The sequence below is a fragment of the Somniosus microcephalus genome, chromosome 7 (genome assembly GCF_052327205.1).
Source record: "Somniosus microcephalus isolate GS21.2 chromosome 7, FLI_Smic_1.0, whole genome shotgun sequence".
In the NCBI taxonomy this organism is placed as follows: domain Eukaryota; kingdom Metazoa; phylum Chordata; class Chondrichthyes; order Squaliformes; family Somniosidae; genus Somniosus; species Somniosus microcephalus.
The window spans coordinates 207,979,021-208,001,015 of NC_140993.1; the positions used below are offsets into that span (position 1 = coordinate 207,979,021).

A 21,995-nucleotide genomic window follows, 5' to 3' on the forward strand; every position below is an offset into this window, starting at 1 on the left:
GCCAGTTAGCCTGACATCAGTCATCGGGAAAATGCTGGAATCCATTATTAAGGAAGTGGTAGCAGGGCACTTAGAAAAATCATAAGCTGATTAGGCAGAGTCAGCATGATTTTATGAAAGGGAAATCGTGCTTGACAAATTTATTAGAGTTTTTTGAGGATATAGCTAGCAGGGTAGATTAAGGGGAACCAGTAGATGCAGTTTATTTGGATTTCCAAAAAGCATTTGATAAAGGTGCCACATAAAATGTTGCTACGCAAGATAAGGGCTCATGGGATTGGGGGTAATGTATTAGCATGGATAGAGGATCGGTTAACGGACAGAAAACAGAGAGTAGAGATAAACGGGTCATTTTCAGGTTGGCAGGTTGTAACTAGTGGTGTGCTGCAAGGATCAGTGTTGGGGCCTCAGCTATTCACAATCTATATTAATGACCTAGATGAAGGGACCGAGTGTAATGCATCGAAGTTTGCTGACGATACAAAGCTAGGTGGGAAACAAGCTGTGAGGAGGACACAAAGAGTCTGCAAAGGGATATAGATAGACTAAGTGAGTGGGCAGTAAAGTGGCAGGTGGAGTATAATGTAGGGAAATGTGAGGTTATTCACTTTGGTAGGAAGGCTAGGAAAACAGAATATTTTTTTAAATGGTGAGAAACTTTCAAATGTTGGTGTTCAGAGAGATTTGGGTGTCCGCGTACAAGAAACACAGAAAGTTAGCATGCAGGTACAGCAAGTAATAAGGAAGGCAAATGGCATGTTGGCCTTTATTGCAAGGGGGTTGGAGTATAAGAGTAAGGAAGTCTTACTACAATTGTACAGGGCTTTGGTGAGACCACACCTGGAGTACTGTGCACAGTTTTGGTCTCCTTATCTGAGGAAGGATATACTTGCCTTAAGAGGCGGTTCAACGAAGGTTCACTAGGTTGATTCCTGGGATGAGAGGGTTGTCCTATGAGGCCTGTACTCATTCGAGTTTAGAAGAATGAGAGGGGATCTCATTGAAACGTATAAAATTCTGACAGGGCTAGACAGACTGGATGCAGGGAGGATGTTTCCCCTTGCTGGGGGGTCTAGAATGAGGGGTCACCATCTCAGGATACGGGGTAGGACATTTAGGTCTGAGATGAGGAGAAATTTCTTCACTCAGAGGGTGGTGAACCTGTGGAATTCTCTACCACAGAAGGCTGTGAAGGCCAAGTCACTGAATATATTTAAGAAGGAGATAGATAGATTTCTAGATGCAAAAGGGAGAGAGCGGGAATATGGTATTGAGATAGAGGATTAGCCTTGATCATATTGAATGGCGGAGCAGGTTCAAAGGGCCGAATGGCCTACTCCTGCTCCTATTTTTCTATGTTTCTATGTATGGGGAGATCAAGTAGATTGGACCTATACTCTCTGGAATTTAGAAGAATGAAAGGTGATCTCATTGAAACATACAAGATTCTGAAGGGGATTGACAGGATAGATGCTGAGAGGTTATTTCCCCTGGCTGGAGTGTCCAGAACTAGGGGGCATAGTCTCAGAATAAGGGGTTGGCAATTTAAGACTGAGATGAGGATTAATTTCTTCAGAGGGTTGTGAATCTTTGGAATTTTCTACACCAGAGAGCTGTGGATGCTCAGTTGTTGAGTATTTTCAAGGCCTAGATCGATAGATTTTTGTTCTCTAGGGGAATCAAGGGTTATGGGGGTCAGGCGGGAAAGTGGAGTTGAGGTCGATGATCAGCCATGATCTTACTGAATGGCGGAGCAGGCTCGAGGGGCCATATGGCCTACTCCTAATTCTTAAGTCCTACTCACTGTTTGTGGGATCTTGCTGCTGCAGTTGCTTACATAATACAAATTAGTCTGAGAAGTGACTTAAGTAAAAGACACTGTATAAATGTATTATATTTCATTTAACCAGATTTATTATTGGATATAATTATATTACACAGCTTACATGTTATATATTGTTATGCAGCAAAACATTACTTAAACACGGTAGTAAAATGAAGAGAGCCCAATACCTGGCCTGGAACAACAGCTCTGGCGAACAATTTATTCAGCTGCACTAGCTCATTAGGTGTAGTGTCAAACTGGAGTGCGATGCTATTCAAAGTGTCCCTTGATTCAACCTGTCAGAGAAACCAATCTGGTAAGGTCAAAAGGTCAGTACAGTAGTTGTGATATTTCCAAGTAACAGCAGACACTTCAGCATGTAATAGATTTTTTTTTTTTTTTTTTTTAAGTTGACTGTTTTTACTGCTTTTCTACTCCCTCCAGCACACAAACATACCTCCTGATTTTTGTTTTAAAAGAACAAATAGGAGGTGACTTAAATGTTTTATTACTTCTGGAAGCAAAGCATGCGATGGGAGGGCTTGTGTCACAACCCTTTCCAAGATCACAAGAATAACTGCTTTGAGTAACAGAGCTCACTCAGGTACACAACAGGAACAAGTACATTAGCTACCATTTCCACAACTCAAACTAAGGTATTTGGTGAGATGTTTTTTAAAGTAATAAATATATTCCATTCACAGCCTATTTGTATCCAGCATATGTTTTTTTCCAGTACAAGATTAGGCTTGAACTCAGACTTCTGTCCAAATATTCAGGCTATGCCTCCACAATTGTAAAAAGTGTTAAATATTGTGCAAAACTGCAGTATAAGTAACTTAGTGTGATGCAGAAGTTGTTTTGATCTTTATACAAGGCCAATGAACTAGTTGGCAGCTTACAGCAGGGCTGTTTCATGCCTCACTCACCTACAGCAAACTGCAAGAACGTAGAGACACTACTAATCAGACACTGCGGATTTTTGCATGCCCATTTACTGACTTTCTAACTGCTGCCATTAACTAGGCAGTACCTGTGGCCAGGTGGTTATCAGAACTGATCAAGAAGAGGTGAGGCTGTACTGGTTTCTTGCTTAGAGAGTGAAAGCATGTCACTAAATCCCAGAGAGCTAAATGCAAATGGAAGGAGATTATGCAAACTCAAGCACCAACAGATAGACAGATACTGCCACTGCCAAGATTTAGAATGGATCAAGTGGACTTGAATGGAAGACATTCAGCAGTGGCCGAAAAGCTGAACTGGAACAGTGAACTTCTTGCTGCATCAGTGGGCCATATCAATAAAAAGACAGTGCTGATGCTCAGCCTCAGACACATTTGTATATACGGCATCCTATGGCAAAGGTATCCAGGGAAGAGCATGATTACTACACAGCTCATGTATACTGCACCTGTTGTACCGTTCTCGTGCAGTCTGTGTCTTATTATACACAGACACAACATTGGCGACAAGGCAAGTTCGAACCTACCTGCAACTCTGCATCACCTCCCGGGGATTCGTTCCTGGAGATCAGTGGATTGGAGGTCAAGGCCAGAGACTCGGGCGTCGACCACGGGCAACCGCCCAGTCATCCAGCAGAGACTCGAGAATTGCGGGGGAGGCTGCCGAGAGCCAGGCTTGGCTTTCCAGTCGAGGTGGTCCAGCGAAACGGGCTGGCAACAGGTAGTGCGCAGACCCTTCCCGGACAGCGGCGGGCTAGAGCCCGACCGAGCGGCACAGCAAAGGGCCGAGCAGCGTCGACGGGGGAGAGAGACGGCAGAGCGCACAGGGCGCAGCCGGTGTTCAGGGGCCGAGCAGCGTCAAAGAGAGGGAGAGAGAGACGCACAGAAACCCGCGAGGCGCCTCCATTGCCACGAGGACCGCTGAGAGCGGCGTTGGCAGCAGCGCAGGAGAAGCGCGCGAAACCTACAGGGCGCTGCCATTGCCATGAGAACCACCGGGAGCGGCGTTGGCAGCAGCGGGGGAGGCAGGAAAGTGCGGGAGACGCCATTTTAAGCCATTGGGAAACGCCATTTTAAACCACACCCAAAATGCCGAAGAGTGGCAGTATCACCGCATTTGACAATGAAGTCGAAGATTGGACTACATATGTCAAACGAATAGAGGTATACTGCAAGGCAAATGAGGTGTCAGATGACAAGAAAGCATCGGTATTGTTAAATTTAATGGGTGCAAAGACGTATGGTTTATTACGAAATCTAGTAACCCCAACGAAGCCAATGGAAAAGAGTTTTGAAGACATAGTAACGATACTACAGGAACATTTAAACCCCACACCGCTGCTGATAGCAGAAAGATTCAAGTTTCACAAACGGAACCAGCATAAGGATGAAAGCAATGCTGATTATTTAACAGAACTGCGCAAACTATCGAAACACTGCCAGTTTGGAGCTGGACTGGCAGATACCTTAAGGGACAAGTTTGTGTGTGGGCTTCAAAGTGAAGGAACCCAGAAACGGCTTTTATCTGAAAAGGACCTTACGCTGAAAAAGGCTTTCAGCATTGCGGTATCATATGAAGCAGCAGCATGGGGTGCTGCAGAGATACAACAGAGACCGCAAGAATATGGCACAAACTAAATGTCATATGGAACAGAGAAGTGCTATCGCTGCGGCAGAACAACACACGACCAGAATGATTGCTGGTTCAAAGACAGTGTGCAAAAGTAGGACACATAGCACGAGTCTGCAGGTCAGGAAAGAAAACCAGCAATAAGAAACCTACCAAAGAAAAGTACAAGAAGGTACATAAGATGACGGAGAATAGTTCAGACGAACAAGAGTGATAACGACTCCGAAAGCAGGGAACTGAGTTGTCTGAAACTACATAATGTGATCACAACGGAGGATCACCAAACCATTTGAGTCACTCTCAAGATAGCAGGAGTCCAGGTAAAGATGGAATTGGACACAGGATCAGCCCTAACAGTCATAAACCGACGGGACTACAAGCGGCTATTCTCACACATACCCTTGAGAGACACAAAAATTATTTTGAAGACGTACACGGGGCAAAAAGTCTACCCCAAAGGAAAAATAAGGGTGACCGTTATATATAATGGTAAGGAAACACCAAAACTAGACCTGTATGTATTGCAAGATGGAGGACCACCATTACTGGGACGTGAATGGATCCGGAAAATACAACTGGATTGGCATTCCATACAGGCACTGACTGTGGCTGACAAAAAGGATGACGACGTCACACCTGGGCGACTGTCAAAGATCCTAACTGACGCGAAAGAAGTGTTCCAGCAAGGACTCAGAACACTAAAAGGCATGACAGCGACGATTAAAATTGAAGAAAACGCAAGTGGGCTATACCCATCGTCCCTGTGATGAAAAAGTCGTTGAGCAGCACGCCTGGGGAACCAAGGAAGGTTCACATCTGTGGGGACTTTAAGGTAACAGTGAACCCGGTCCTTCACACCGTACAATATCCACTTCCATGGATTGAAGATATTTTCGCCTCGCTATCTGGAGGGAAACACTTCACTAAGATTGATCTGGCCCAGGTGTATCTGCAAATGGAGGTAGAAGAAGCATCAAAAAAAAACACACAATCAACACCCATAAAGGTCTCTACCAATACAACCGGCTGGTATTCGGGGTAGCATCAGCTCCGGCTATTTGGCAGAGGGCAATGGAACAAGTCCTGCAAGGGATCCCAGGGACCCAGTGTTATTTGGACGACATCCTAGTCACGGGCGAAAATGACAGTGATCACCTTGCCAACCTGGAGCAGGTGCTCACTAGATTGCAGGAATATGGGCTCCGAGCTAACCGCCCCAAATGCGAGTTTTTTAGAAAATAGATCTCGTATTGTGGCCACGTTATCGATAAAGAGGGGTTACATAAGTCCCCAGAGAAGATCGAGGCAGTAGTCAAGGCTCCAGCACCGGAAAATGTGTCACAACTGAGGTCGTTCCTCGGGCTGGTAAACTACTACCATAAGTTCTTGCCAAACTTGTCTACAATACTACACCCACTGAACATCCTACTGCAAACTGGGGTGCCATGGAAGTGGAGTGACGAATGTAGACGAGCTTTCTAGAAGAGCAAAACACTAATCACATCGAACGAGGTATTGGCCCATTACAACCCAGCATTACCAATTCGGTTGGCATGTGATGAGTCACCCTACGGCATTGGAGCGGTGCTGTCGCACAAATTCTCGGACGGCTCAGAGAGGCCAATAACCTTTGCGTCACGATCACTAACCTCAGCCGAGCGTAACTACGCCCAGATTGACAGGGAGGCCCTCGGCCTAGTGTGGGGAGTGAAAAAGTTCAATCACTATCTGCATGGGCAGAAATTCACCTTGCTGACTGATCACCAGCCTCTTGTCTCCATTTTTAATCCGAAGAAGGGCGTTCCGGTGATGACTGCGCAATGACTACAAAGATGGTCACTTTTTCTAGGGGCGCACCACTATGAGATTGAATATAAGGGCACGAAACAGCATGGAAATGCTGATGGGCTATCACGCCTGCCACTGCCTACTGCGGAGGAAGCACCAGCAGTGGATCCTGTCGAAATATTCCATTCGACTATAGTTGAATACCTACCGGTAACTAACGCTTGTATCGAAAAAGAAACCCGAAATGACCCGACACTGTCTCGGGTATATGATTTGACGGTGAAGAGATGGCCAGCACATGGCGACTCACTGTTGCCAGCATTCTCGACAAGGAGAGAACAGCTGTCAGTGTGCCGGGGGACCTTGATGTGTGGATCCCGAGTGGTAATTCCATCCAAGTTAAGGGATAGAGTGCTCAATGAGCTTGATGAGGGTCATCTGAGAGGGGTAAAAATGAAAAGCCTAGCCAGGGCTTATGTGTGGTGGCCGGGAATCGATAAACAAATCGAGGACCTGACCAAGAGCTGCTCAGGATGCCAGAAAGTCCAAAATGCACCACCACAGGCCCCTCTACACCCATGGGAGTGGCCCTCATCTCCATGGCAACGGGTGCATATTGATTTTGCTGGTCCATTCATGGACTCAATGTTTTTAACAGCCGTGGATGCGCACTCGAAATGGCCTGAGGTCATCAAAATGTCCTCCACCACCACGGAGAAAACTATTGCAGTCCTACGGACCATTTTTGCCAGGAATGGCTTGCCAGAACAAATTTGCTCCGACAACGGACTACAGTTTGTGTCCGAAGAGTTCCGGAGGTTCTTGAAAAAGAATGGGGTAAGGCAAAGCAATTCCAGCACATCCATGAGAAGCCAACAAGGAGCTTCAATGTAGGGCAACCAGTCTTGGCCCGCGACTACCGAACAGAAAAATGGCAGCCAGGAACGATATGCACACGGCAGGGCCCACTAATGTACACAGTGGACGTTGGGGAGAGCATCGTGAGACGCCATGCTGACCAGATCCTAGAGTCACAGGAACAAGTCAACCCCATGCCTCGCCCATACGTACCTGGTGATGAACCCGACGTACAGGTCGCATCTACCCCAGAAACAGTAGCATCGGAAGCTGATGAACCAACCGACAACAGGGGGCCAGAATCGCCTCCGCACCAAGAGCAAGACACTCGGGAAAGGCGCTATCCAGAAAGGATCAGGAAGCCTCCCCAAAGACTGAATATATAAATAGACTATTTTCAGCTAATGTTGCATGTTAAAAGTGTTAATTGTAATTAGTTTGATATTTAATTGTTAAATGAGTGTTGTGGTACTGTTAATCTAAAAGGGGAGGAATTGTAATGTATATACCTTTAAGGGGGGAACTATCTTTTACAGCTCATGTATACTGCAGTACCGGCAGTGACCACACCTGTATATAGCACTGAGTAGTAATCTGTACAGATCAGTTCCAGTGTGAGCCACGTTGAATAAACACCTGTTCTACCGTTCTCCTGCAGTCTGTGTCTTATTATACACAGACACAACAAAGACATAAGAACATAAGAAATAGGAGCAGGAGTAGGCCAATCGGCCCCTCGAGCCTGCTCCGCCATTCAATAAGATCATGGCTGATCTGATCCTAACCGTCAATCTACTATCACAGAACCATCTCCTGAATCTAACAGAATTAGACACACGAAATAGGAGCAGGATCAGGCTACACGGCCCCTGGGCCCGCTCCGCTACCCACAGGGCCATGACCGATCCGAACCTAGACTCATGTCCACATTCCTGCCCGCTCCCCGTAACCCTTAATTCCCTTTACTTCTAGGAAACTGTCTATTTCTGTTTTAAATTTATGTAATGATGTAGCTTCTACAGCTTTTTGGGGCAGCATATTCCATGGACCTACCACCCTCTGAGTGAAGTAGTTCCTCCTCATCTCAGTTTTGAAAGAGCAGCCCCTTATTCTAAGACTATGCCCCCTAGTTCTAGTTTCACCCATCATCGGGAACATCTTCCCCGCATCCACCCGATCCAACCCCTTCATAATCTTATATGTTTCAATAAGATCGCCTCTCATTCTTCTGAACGCCAATGAGTAGAGTCCCAATCTACTCAATCTCTCCTCATATGTCCATCCCCTCATCCCCGGGATTAACCGAGTGAACCTTCTTTGTGCTGACTCGAGTCCTGAAATTAAAGGATGGAACAGTTCCTGGAATTAATGGCCATTTAGGCTGCATTTATACTGTAGCTACCAGTTAACCAGGTGGTGGAAGATCCACATTCGCTCAAACCAGAACTGCTCAAGATGAACAGCTTTTAAGCAAATAGAGTTGGAGAAATTGGGGGGGGGGGGGCGGGGGAAGAGAGAAAAGGACAAAGGGGACGTTCTATGATAGGGAGGAGAGCAGAAAGGGGGGAGCTAGCAGAAGCTCGGATGACAATCTTTCACCCCTCCTTCGATTTGGAGTGGTGCCAGAGGACTGCAGAATTTAGACCCCTGGTCAAAACCAGGGAGAGGGTTGACGTCGGTAACAACAGGCCAGTCAATCTAAAGTCAGTGGTGGGAAAACTACCAGAGACCATGGTCAAGGACAAAATTAATTCTCACTTGGAGGAAAATGGGTTAACTCAGGACAGCCAGCACAGATTTTTGTTAAAGGCAAATCATGTCTGACTAACCTGACAGAGTTAGAATCATAAAGGGTGAAATTGGATTAGGCCCAAAAACAAGCGCGGGGATCGCAATGTGCGATCTGCCTGCGGCCGTTGAAAGTGGTGCAGGCAGCACACAAAATTCGTGCTGCCTGCTCATCAGCATGATTGCAGCGCTGAGCCCAGCACTAAACGCAGTGCTGGTTGACTCAGCGTTCAACAGGGGGACCAATATCTGCTGTCCAATTAAAGTTCACCTAGACTCTCTTAAAGGGGAGGTGCTTTGTTGCAGAAGCACCTCATTGTCACTGCAGCTGCAGCAATGTCACAGCAGGGGAGTGAAAGGGCACCTCACTTCTCAGATGCAGAACTGGAGGCCTTGGTATGCAGAAGACATCCTCTACCCGCAGGGAGGCAGGAGGCGCTCAAGACAGAACGTCAGAATGCAGTGGGAGGAGTACTGTCGCCATGACCTGGATGCAGTGCCACAAGAAATTTAATTACTTCACGAGTGGTCAAGGTGAGTAAATACATCCTCAAATGCCAAATTCCACCAATTGCACGGCCAGCCTCCCACACTGGCGTGAGCAGCAGCAGACAGGCTGGGGGTCAAACATGCCTGCACAGCCTTACTGCGCTGGAGATAATTGGAGGGGCCGTCACTGAGGCTGTGGCGAGCGGCGAGGTTGAAAGCATTGCTGATGACGGTATGCTCATACCTACTCCTTCTTCTCAAAGCCCACTTCCCCCTCATTCCACAATCTCCTCACTTGCAAGCTGCTGATGGTGTAAGCATCTTGCTTTCCCCCCTCCCCTCACCACAACCCGACCCTTGTGCTTTCACCTTTCAGATACCCGAGAGCTGCCATCAGCCCATGAACAACTAGGAGGAGAGTAATGGAGAAGAGACACTGTCACTTGATCCGACGCTCCAAGGCACCAGCTCAGAAAGTGGCACTGTGCAAAATGTAGAAAGGTAGTATAGAGGCGGGATCAGCACGTGGCGAGTCATCGGACACGAGTGGGCTGCAGCCCGGCCTGGGGAAAAGGGTAGCTCAGGTGCTACCTACCTGGTTCACACACGAGTTCTGTAGCAAAAGAAGGGTGAGGAGCATGCTCACAGAAATGCTAGATGCAATGGCAAGCCTGCCAGAGAGCCTAGTCAGTGTCAAGGAGCATGGAGGAGTCCGGCTCCAACATTGCTTGGGGTTTTGCGCAGAGCTTGGAGCCCATGATTTCCAGAATGGAAGTGATGGGCAACTCCATTAGAGCACTTGTGGACTCAATCATGCTGCTGCGTGTGACAGGCGATGTTGCAGCTTTCATTGCAGCACAAGAGGAAGCCACCCAACATCAGTGTGCTGCAGTGGAAGCTCAGACGGCTGCCATCGTGGCTGGGTTGACGAGTGTGGAAAGGGGCTTGTAGGGTGTCACAGCAGGCCAGCAATCTGTCGTCCAACAGATGGCTAGGAATGCTGAGACGCCACCCTGGGCAGTGGCAGTGGCTCCGTGGAGCATAAAATCTGCTGTCTCCTCTCTGGATGACAGCATTCCTACTTCCACCACTACCACTGAGCCAGTGCCCTTTCTGCTGTCTGTCAGCCAGCCAACAATGCTGCCACTCATGCCAAGGTGGTGCAGTCTACAGCCGGGCCTTCTAGGTCCACAGCTGGTCGAGGTCATCCTGCAAGGCCAACTCTAGTCTCCCCCACGGAAACTCAGCAGACTTCCACCAGCCATGCTACAGTCACTGTGGTAGCACTGCGTAGGAGCACTAGAATAGGCAAAGTAACACAAAAGTTAGACGCTAAGGGAATGTACAAAAGTGATTATTTTGAATCTTACAGAATAGCGTCAACTAATCATTTATAAATTATGTTTGGAATGTTTGTTTTGCAGTGACTCTCATTTCATCTTTGTGCCCAGGAGGATGCTGTGATGTTCCGTGACAGAGGGATGGTAAGGTCGTGCGTCATATCAGTGTTGCACACCAAAATGACGACCGCCGTGGCCCACGCCGGAAGTGGCTGGAGACCTGGGGAAGCTGCAACACGGGACTACATGCATGCTAAACAGCGGAAGCAGCATGCTATAGACAGGGCTCAGCGATCCCACAATCAACGGATCAGATCAAAGCTCTGCAGTCCTGCCACATCCGGTTGTGAATGGTGGTGGACCATTAAACTATTAACAGGAAGAGGAGCCTCCATGAATATCTCCATCCTCAATGATGGTGGAGCCCAGCACGAGTGAAGATCATCTTCAGCCAGAAGTGCCGAATGGATGATCCATATCGGCCTCCTCCTGGGGTCCCCACCATTACAGAAGCCAGTCTTCAGCCAATTCGATTCACTCCACATGGTATATGAACATACGAATTAGGAGCAGGAGTAGGCCACTCGGCCCTTCGAGCCTGCTCCGCCATTCAATAAGATCATGGTTGATCCGATTACTCCACATTCCCACCTACCCCAGATAACCTTTCATCCCCTTGCTTATCAAGAATCTATCTACCTCTGCCTTAAAAATATTCAAAGACTCTGCTTCTACCACCCTCTGAGGAAGAGCGTTCCAAAGACTCGCGACCCTCTGAGAAAAAAATTCTCCTCATCTCGGTCTTAAATAGACCCCTTATTTTTAAACAGTGACCCCCTAGTTCTAGATTCTCCCACAAGAGGAAACATCCTCTCCACATCCAACCTGTCAAGACCCACAGGATTTTATATGCTTCAATCAAGTCACCTTACTCTTCTAAACTCCAGCGAATGCAAGCCTAGCCTGTCCAACCTTTCCTCATAAGACAACCCGCCCATTCCAGATATTAGTCTAGTAAACCTTATCTGAACTGTACTGTCCTCCCTACGTGTATGTATCTGTACGCAGTTAGACAGCCAGCCAAACTCCTCTCAATAACGACATGGGAGTCAGGATGTAGCGTCCAAGCTCCGGTGTTTAATAATGCCACACTTGCATGAGGTCAATGAAACAATACAAATCAGATGCATTGGGTTGGAGTAAAACTGAGAAAGGAAAAAAGAAATGCACCTTGTTACATACATGAGATATAACTAACATCTAAACGTGAATATGTAATGAAACCATTCAACTCACAGGCAATGCTTTCGAAGGCGTAACAATGCAAGATTACAGCGGATTAACTTGCAGCATGCTCCATGCTGATGTGCCCTCTTTGTTTGCTATCATTATACTACTTCCTGTTGAGTGACCCTACTGGCCATTTCCATTTACTGCCACCTACTGGCGGCAACAAAACAAAACTCCTGCAAGTATAAGGCAGAACACTCCCCGCCTGGCGTCCATTAGATGCCACTACTTATAAAACATACAGAACTGTGGAATCAATAACACTCAGTCCTCCTTCGGTAAGAGGAGTACGACCTCTGAGATGGGTCTGAAGAACTTTTTGACCATCCCTTGAACAGTGGCTTTGGTGTTCTATCAGTTCATGGTGGTGTCTTGTGAGCAATGTTGTGATGTGGCTTTGATGTGGCAGGACAACAGGACTCCTTTCTTGCAAGCTCAGTTCTGCATGCGTCAGCCGTCCTCCAATTCTGATGAGGCCGTCATTCAAAACTGGATTCAGTTTCCACAGTGAACTGGTCTTGGTAATGGTTCTTTTGTCAGCAAGTGCTCTGTACTCCTCAGAGTACACCTGAACTTGAACTGACCTGATGATAATGTTCTCAGCTGCAGCCAACTCGTCTGGGGAATGAGGCTTCCTGCACCAGTGCCAACCTCTGCATTTGTTTGACGAGCTGCCAGGATCGGACTTGTGAGAGCGAGCCACATGGATTAAGAAAGCAATGGCTCTAACGAGCGATCGCCAGGTTGAAAAGCGTTCAAAGCGCTCACAGGTAAGTAGGCTCTCTTGGGCGTGAGTCATTAACCTGATCACATGAGGACGGACCTCCACATCTAGATCTGGGCTGACGAGCTTGAATGATTCTTGTGCCGTATGGTCAGCTTGGTCAGGTTTGTGTAAGAAAGCTGGCCCGGTAAACCACATTGTACTGGAGAGCTGGGAGGCAGGCACTGACCTGGTGGCGAGGTCAGCTGGATTCAGCTCTGTGGGCACATAGTGCCACTGGTCGGGGCATGTTGATTGTCTTATTCGCTGAACTCTGTTGTGTACATATATGAAGAATCTCTTTGACTCATTGGAGATGTAACAGAGCACAACTTTGCTGTCACAGTAGAATTTCACTGCATCAAGCTTGAAATCTATCTCATCCAGGATGAGATCCGCCATCTCCACCGCTAATACTGCAGCGCATAACTCCAGGCGTGGTATGGTGGGCTCTGGCCGGGGTGTCAACTTCGCCTTTCCCAGGACAAATCCCACGTTGCTTTGGCCCTCATCATCCAGGGATCTCAGGTAGGCTACTGCGCCAATAGCTTTCTTGGACGCATCTGAGAATACACACAACTCGGTGCGTTTGAATTTGGAGAGTGTGTGTGTCTGGTGAGTAGGTGCGTGGGATATGAAGATTTTTTAGATACTTTCTCCATGTCTCCCATTCTGTTAACCTGCCTTCGGGGAGTGGAGAGTCCTAGTCGCTCGTGTCTGTGCAGAGTTCTCATAGTAGGGCTCTTCCCTGAATAGTCACGGGCGCCACCATGCCGAGAAGGTCAAAGAGCGAGTTGACCGTTGACAGCACTCCACGGCATGTAAATGGCTTGTCACCTACAGACACTGCAAAGGTGAAGGTGTCAGATTCAATTTCCCAACGTAAACCAAGGCTTAGCTGGGCTGGCATGGTTTCGTCACTGAGGTCTAAGTCTTTAATGCCCTTGGCGAGATCCTCAGCTGGAAAGGCCTTCATCACTGCTACACTGTTTGAGGCAAATTTGTGCAGCCTCAGGTTGGACTGTGCTAATGAAGCTTGAGTTCGCTTCAGCAGGTTGATGGCGTCTGCTTCTGAAGGTAAGGATATGAGGCCGTCATCAACATAAAAATGTCTCTCCACAAACTGTTGTGTCTTTTCCATGCTCGTGTTCTCCCTCTTTGGCTGCACTTCTGAGCCCATAGATGGAGACTGCAGGGGAGGGGCTGTTACCAAAAACGTGGACCCGCATCCTGTATTCAGTGATGTCCTTTGACATGTTGTTGTCGCGATACCAAAAGAACCTCAGATAGTTCCTATGGTCCTCTCTCACCACAAAGCAATAGAACATCTGTTGGCTGTCTGCAGTTACTGCTAAGAGCTCTTTCCTAAAGTGAATCAGCACGCCAAGGAGGGTGTTGTTTAGGTCTGGACCCGTGAGCAGAACGTTGTTGAGTGAGATGCCACAGTGCTGCGCGCTGGAGTCGAAAACTACTCTTATTTGACTAGGTTTCTGGGGGTGCTAAACTCCAAAAATCAGGAGATACCAGCACTCTTCTCCTTCTTTGAGTGGAGGTGTTAATTCAGCATGGTTACTCTCGAAAACCTTTTCCACGAAGGCAATGAACTGTTCCTTCATTTCGGGCTTTCTATCTAATGTGCGCCGCTGTGATGCGAGGCGTGACAGTGCCTGATCGCGATTGTTAGGCAGAAGAAGCCGTGGTACCTTGAAGGGGAGAGGTGCAACCCAGCTGTTCGCCTCATCTTTGTGAAATTCTTTCTCCATAATATTCATGAAAGCTTCGTCTTCGAAGGAGAGAGCACCTTTGTTGTCATCTTTTGTCTTTTCAATCACAGTGTGCCCCAGTTTGTCGACAACTCTGGTGTCAGCCGAGCACCCCCATGCTGTGCGAGAGAAATCACCTTGTTGCTCCCCGCCGTAGCTCGCTCTCTCTTTCAGGTGGATGTGACTTGGGCAGGGAGTGAGGAAAGAGGGTCGTCCGCTTTCTAGCACGTTGGTCTTAAAGGTGCTTACGTTGGGCTTGTGAGCTTGGCCTAGGCACACTTCTCCCACGAGCACCCAGCCTAAGTCGAGTCTTTGGGCAAAGGGGGCATCGTGTGGTCCGTTAACTTGCTCTCTCACCTTATGCACCCTCACCACATCTCTCCCGAGCAGGAGGAGAATCTGGGCCTTTGGATCCAATGCTGGGATGCATGATGCTATGGGCTTTAGGTGGGCATGGTGAAGTGCTGTCTCAGGCGTTGGTATCTCCGATCGGTTGTTCGGGATTTCACTGCACTCTATCAGTGGCAGTAAGTCTATGCTCACCCCTTCACTCACTGCCTCGGCACAGAACCCATCTGCTTTCCTTCCTGCCATCTCCAAGAGTCCGGCACAGGTTCTCAGTGAGTAAGGGACTGGGCTACTCTCGACGCCAAATATGTCAAAAAAGTCTGACCGTGCGAGTGACCGGTTACTTTGGTCATCGAGTATTGCGTACATGTTAACTGAGCGGTCGCGCTGTCCTTGTGGGTTGACTCTTACAAGGCATATTTTGGAACACGATCGTCCTGTAAGGCCTTGGCCACACACCTCAGTGCATATGGAGCTCACCGTTGGTGCAGTGGTAAGGGTTCCCTTTCTCTCGTCTCCGGGCTCAGAGTCTTTGATGGTTGGCTTTTCCGTTGTGGGGGTAGGACCTGGGTGCATAGCTGTGCTGTGGCGGTCACTCTCTCACTCCCCGCATCTCAACGCTATCCTACAGTCTCTTGCAGTGTGGCAAACGGAGGCGCAACACCTAAAACATATCCAATTATTATTATCTTTGAGGTAGGCTCTGCGTTCATCTATGGTCTTGTTTCTGAAGCCTCTACATTTTGCGAGCGGATGAGGCTTATGATGGATGGGGCAGTGTTTTCCGGGATCGTCTTCATTCTTTGCTGCATCCATGCTGATGTCGGTCTTTGCAGTGACATCCGTCTTATGCACAGATATAGGCATTCTTGTGCCTACGTACTTTGACATGGGCTTCTCATACTTTGAGGGTCCACTACAGTAGCTGGACAGGGCAAAGCTTGGATCATTTCTAATTCTGGCCTCTCTGCAGATAAAGTTCACAAAGAAGGAAAATGGGGGAAACCACACGTGGTTGTCTTCTTTGAATTTTGAGCCTACGTTGATCCATTTTTCTTGGAGAGGGTGGGGCAACTTCTCCACTACTGGGTTGATGCCGCAAGCAGTATCTAAATAGGAGAGCCCGGGTAAGTATCCGTCTGTTTTGGCTGCCAGTAACTCCATTAAAAGGTCTCCGAGTTCTCTAAGCTTAAGGTAGTCTCTGTTACCTATTTTAGGAAAGTTTTCCAGCTTACTGAAGAGGGCTTTCTCTATCACCTCAGGAGTGCAGTAACACTCCCTGAGTCTTGCCCAGACCATTCTAAGGGCTGTGCTTGGGTCATTTGTGTACACAAACTGGATCCTACGGGCATGTTCTGACGATTCTTTGCCCAGCCATGATGACAATAAATCCAACTCCTCACTAGCACTCAGGCTCAAGCCGTCAGTGGCATTAAGGAAGGATGACTGCTATGCTCTAAAACTCTCTGGCTTGTCGTCAAATTTTGTGAGACCTGTCCTTTCAAGTTCTCTACGTGCCAAATATTGGGCAATGCCTGTCATATTAGGAGTCTGTGCATGGGTTGCCAGAGTATGATCGCATCGGAAGGGCTGCGATTGGATGGGAGACTGCCATGCCGGGTGACCTGTTCTAACCTTTGAAAAGGGTTCTTTTTTGATGTGTGGAATTTTGGCATAAGTACCTTCCAAGTGGTTGGGAGCGGCGGATTGAGGCACAGGTTTCTTCGGGAGCGCTGCAAACTCTCCTTCGTGTGACCAGTCGTCAATAACAAGGAAGGGGTCGTCATCAGTGTAGCGTGAATGATCCACCTGAGTGACCTCATGTTGGGCTGGTGATGGCGATTCCGTGTTCTCGTGCAGTGGTTCAAAGTTTGGGAAGGGGGAGATGTCTGTGCGTGTCCTAGCCTGTTCCTGGACATAGTCGCTTGTCCGCCTCTCAGTGCTTTGAGGTGATGCAGGACAAGCAATGCTGCGGTGCTCTCCCACCTCTGCTTCTAGTGCCGCTTCCCATATCTCCGCCTCAGCAGTAGCGGCAGCTGCTTCTTTCTCAATGTGTAGTGCCTCCAGCGTAGCGTCCAATGTAGCAGCCTCTGCTTGTAGTCGGGCCTTCTCTTTCTTCACAGTCAGTTCCTGTTTAGCAAAGGTCACGCGAGCCTGTGCCGCTTTAGCTTTAGCCCAGGCTCTAGCTGCTGCTACACTGGCTGTTGATGATCTAGATGAGCGTGTACTTCTTGAGCTGGTCACAGATCTCTGCTCGTCTTGGAAGCTCTTGCCATCCATGGTTGCACCGTGCTGCACTGCGAATGTTGCTTGTTGCGCCAGCTGATGACTTGCCTTTTTACTGTACTGTCCTCCCTACGTGTATGTATCTGTACGCAGTTAGACAGCCAGCCAAACTCCTTTCAATAACGACATGGGAGTCAGGATGTAGCGTCCAAGCTCCGGTGTTTAATAATGTCACACTTGCATGAGGCCAATGAAACAATACAAATCATTTGCATTGGGTTGGAGTAAAACTGAGAAAGGAAAAAAGAAAGAAATGCACCTTGTTACATACATGAGATATAACTAACATCTAAACGTGAATATGTAATGAAACCATTCAACTCACAGGCAATGCTTTCGAAGGCGTAACAATGCAAGATTACAGCGGATTAACTTGCAGCATGCTCCATGCTGATGTGCCCTCTTTGTTTGCTATCACTATACTACTTCCTGTTGAGTAACCCTACTGGCCATTTCCATTTACTGCCACCTACTGGCGGCAACAAAACAAAACTCCTGCAATTATAAGGCAGAACATGAACTGCTTTCAATGCATTTACATCCTTCTTTAAATAAGGAGACCAATATTGTACACAGTACTCCAGAGGTGGTCTCACCAATGCCCCGTATAACTGAAGCATAACCTCCCTACTTCTGTATTCAATTCCCCTCGCAATAAACTGTAACATTCTATTAGCTTTCCTAATTACTTGCTGTACCTGCATACTAACCTTTTGCGATTCATGCACTAGGACACCCAGATCCCTCTGCATCGCAGAGCTCTGCAATCTCTCACCATTTAGATAATATGTTTCTTCTTTATTCTTCCTGCCAAAATGGACAATTTCATATTTTCCCACATTATACTCCATTTGCCAGATCGTTGCCCACTCACTTAACTTATCTATATCCCTTTGTAGCCTCATGTCCTCTTTACAATTTACTTTCCTACCTATCTTTGTCTCATTAGCAAATTTAACAACCATACCTTTGGTCCCTTCATCCAAGTCATTTAAATAAATTGTAAAAAGTTGAGGCCCCAGCACGGATCCCTGTGGCACGCCACTCGTTACATCTTGCCAACCAGAAAATTACCCATTTATGCCTACTCTGTTTCCTGTTAGCTAGCCAATCTACTATCCATGCCAATATGTTACCCCCCACACCATGAGCTTTTATTTTCCGCAATAACCTTTGATGTGGCACCTTATCAAATGCCTTCTGGAAATCTAAGTACACATCCTTTATCCACAGCACATGTTACTTCCTCAAAGAACTCCAATAAATTGGTTAAACATGATTTCCCTTTCACAAAACCATGTTGACTCTGCCTGATTACCTTGAACGTTTCTAAGTGCCCTGCTATAACGTCTTTAATAATAGCTTCTAGCATCTTCCCTATGACAGATGTTAAGCAAACTGGCCTGTAGTTTCCTGCTTTCTATCTCCTCTTTTTGAATAAAGGAGTTACATTCGCTATTTTCCAATCTAAATGGAACCTTCCCCGAATCTAGGGAATTATGGAAAATTAAAACCAATGCATCAACTATCTCACGGGATGGTTTCCTGCACCAATATGTCGAGGAACCAACTGGAGATCAGGCCATCTTAGACTGGGCATTATGTAATGAGAAAGGATTAATTAGCAATCTTGTTGTGCGAGGCCCCTTGGGGAGGAGCAATCATAATATGATCGAATTCTTCATTAAGATGGAGAGTGAAGTAGTTGATTCAGAGACTTGGGTACTGAATTTAAATAAAGGAAGCTACGATGGTATGAGGCGCGAGTTGGCTAGGATGGATTGGGGAATGTTACTTAAAGGGTTGACGGTGAATAGGCAATGGCAAACATTTAAAGATCGCATGGATGAACTACAGAATTTGTTCATCCCTGTTTGGCATAAAAATAAAACAAAAAAGGTGACTCAACATTGGCTAACAAGGGAAATTAGGGATAGAGTTCCTCCCTCCCTTCCATTTCCTGATTTACAGCTATTTCTGGGATGTTACTTGTATCCTCTGTAGTGAAGACCGATGCAAAATACCTGTTCAATTCAACTGCCATCTTCTTATTTTCCATTATTAATTCCCCAGACTCACTTTCTATAGGACCAACGCTCACTTTGTTAACTCTTTTCTTTATTAAATATCTATAGAAACTCTTACTATCTGGTTTTTATATTTCTAGCTAGCTTTCTCTCATATTCTAATTTTTCTCTCCTTATTAATCTTTTAGTCATTCTTTGCTGTTTTTTATATTCTGTCCAATCTTCTGACCTGCCACCCATCTTTGCGCAATTATATGCTTTTTCTTTCAGTTTAATACTATCTTTGACTTTTTTAGTTAACCACGGATGGTGGGTCCTCCCCTTGGAATTTTTCTTTCTTGTTGGAATGTATATATTCTGTGTATCCTGAAATATCCCCTTAAATGTCTGCCACTGCAACTCTATTGAGCTATCCCTTAACCTAATTTGCCAGTTCACTTTAGCTAGCTCTGCTTTCATGCCCTCATAATTGCCCTTATTTAAGGTTAAAATACTAGTCTTGGACCCACTCTTCTCTCCCTCAAACTGAATGTAAAATTCAATCGTATTATGATCGCTACTACCTAGGGGCGCCTTCACTATGAGGTCATTAATTAATCCTATCTCGTTGCATAATACCAGGTCTAGTATAGCCTGCTCTCTGGTTGGCTCCAGAACGTGCTGTTCTAAGAAACTATCCCAAAAACATTCCATGAACTCCTCATCTAGGCTACCTTTGCCCATCTGATTTTTCCAGTCTATATGTAGATTAAAGTCCCCCATGATTATTGCCATAGCTTTCTGACAAGCTCCCATTATTTCTCCTTTATACTCCATCCTACCATGTGGTTACTGTTAGGGGGCCTGTACACCACTCCCACGAGTGACTTCTTGCCTTTATCATTTCTCCTCTCTACCCAAACTGCTTCTACATCCTGGTTTCCTGAACTTAGGACATCCCTCTCTATTGTGCTAATAACATCATTAATTAACTGAGCCAGCCCTCCACCTTTTCCTAGCTTCCTGTCCTTCCGAAAAGTCATGTACCCTTCAATATTCAGGTCCCAATCTATGTCATCCTGCAGCCATGTTTCTGTAATGGCTCTCGGATCATACTTATTTATTTCTATTTGACTTATCAGTTCATCTGTTTTGTTTCGAATGCTACGTGCATTCAGATGCAGAGCCTTTAGTTTTGCCCTTTTATTATTTTAGTAACCTCTAGCCTTATCTGTTGATTTACTCTCTATCCCTTCCTGTCACAGTCTGTTTATCATTTCTCACATCAAGAAATTGCTGAGCGCACTGGATACAGCAAAGGCTATGGGCCATGACAACATCCCGGCTGTCATGCTGAAGACTACATCTACAACACTGGCATTTATCCGACAATGTGGAAAACTGCCCAGGTATGTTTTGTCCACAAAAAGGACAAATCCAATCCGGCCAATTACCGCCCCATCATCAGCAAAGTGATGGAAGGTGTCGTCGACAGTGCTATCAAGCAGCACTTACTCACCAATAACCTGCTCACTGATGCCCAGTTTGGGTTCTGCCAGGGCCACTCAGCTCCAGACCTCATTACAACCTTGGTCCAAACATGGACAAAAGATCTGAATTCCAGGTGAGGTAAGAGTGACTGCCCTTGACTTCAAGGCAGCATTTGACCGAATGTGGCATCAAGGAGCCCGAGTAAAATTGAAGTCAATGGGAATCAGGGGGAAAACTCTCCATTGGCTGGAAGATGGTTGTGGTGACTGAAGGTCAATCATCACAGCAGGAGTTCCTCAGGGCAGTGTCCTAGGCCCAAACATCATCAGCTGCTTCAACAATGAACTTCCCTCCATCATAAGGTTAGAAGTGGGAATGTTCGCTGATGACTGCACAGTGTTCAGCGCCATTCACAACTCCACAGATAATGAAGCTGTCCATGCCCACATGCAGCAAGACCTGGACGACATTCAGGCTTGGACTGATAAGTGGCAGGTAACATTTATGCCACACAAGTGCCAGGCAATGACCATCTCCAATAAGCAAGCGTCTAACTACCGCCCCTTGACATTCAATGGCATTACCATCACCGAATCGTCCACCATCAACATCCTGGGGGGGTCACCATTGACCAGAATCTTAACTGGACCAGCTGTGGCATATAAATACTATGGCAACAAGAGCAGGTCAGAGGCTAGGTATTCTGCGGCGAGTGTCTCACCTCCTGACTCCCCAAAGCCTTTCCACCATCTACAAGGCACAAGTCAGGAGTGTGATGGAATACTCACCACTTGCCTGGATGAGGGCAGCTCCAACAACACTCAATAAGCTCGACGCCATTTAAGACAAAGCAGCCTGCTTGATTGGCACCCCATCCACCACCTTAAACATTCACTCCCTCCACCACCACCAGTGTACCATCTACAAGATGCACTGCAGCAACTCACCAAGGCTTCTTCGGCAGCACTCCCAAACCCCGGACCTCTACCACCCAGCAGGCGCATGGGAAGGCCATCACCTCCAAGTCACACACCATCCTGACTTAGAAGTACATCACCGATCCTTCATCGTCGCTGGATCAAAATCCTGGAACTCCCTCCCTAACAGCACTGTGGGAGTACCTTCACCACACGGAATGCAGCGGTTCAAGAAGGCAGCTCATCACCACCTTCTCAAGGGCAACTAGGGACGGGCAATAAATGCTGGCCTTGCCAGCGACGCCCACATCCCATGAACGAATAAAAAAGAGGCGGCTGCCATTTTGCAGTCGAATCCGGCCTTAGATGCCGGCACTAAGAGGGAGAATTTCGCGGCAATAGAATCATAGAATGATACATCACAGAAAGCTGCCATTCGACCCATCGTGCC

General features: G+C 47.0%; 1 protein-coding gene across 7 annotated transcripts in view; it reads right to left on the reverse strand.

Annotated features, from left to right (window-relative positions):
• The window catches only part of LOC147115101 (oxidation resistance protein 1-like), a 1,180,356-nt gene that overhangs the window by 260,094 nt on the left and 898,267 nt on the right, over window positions 1-21,995 (reverse strand). For all 7 annotated transcript variants that reach the window (XR_015079050.1, XM_085993383.1, XM_085993379.1 and 4 more), the window contains one exon: window positions 2,014-2,121. Coding sequence is in view for 6 of the 7 variants with exons in the window: in XM_085993383.1 (XP_085849509.1) it covers window positions 2,014-2,121 (108 nt within the window). In the remaining variant the exon portion in view is untranslated. The remainder of the gene's footprint in view (window positions 1-2,013; window positions 2,122-21,995) is intronic.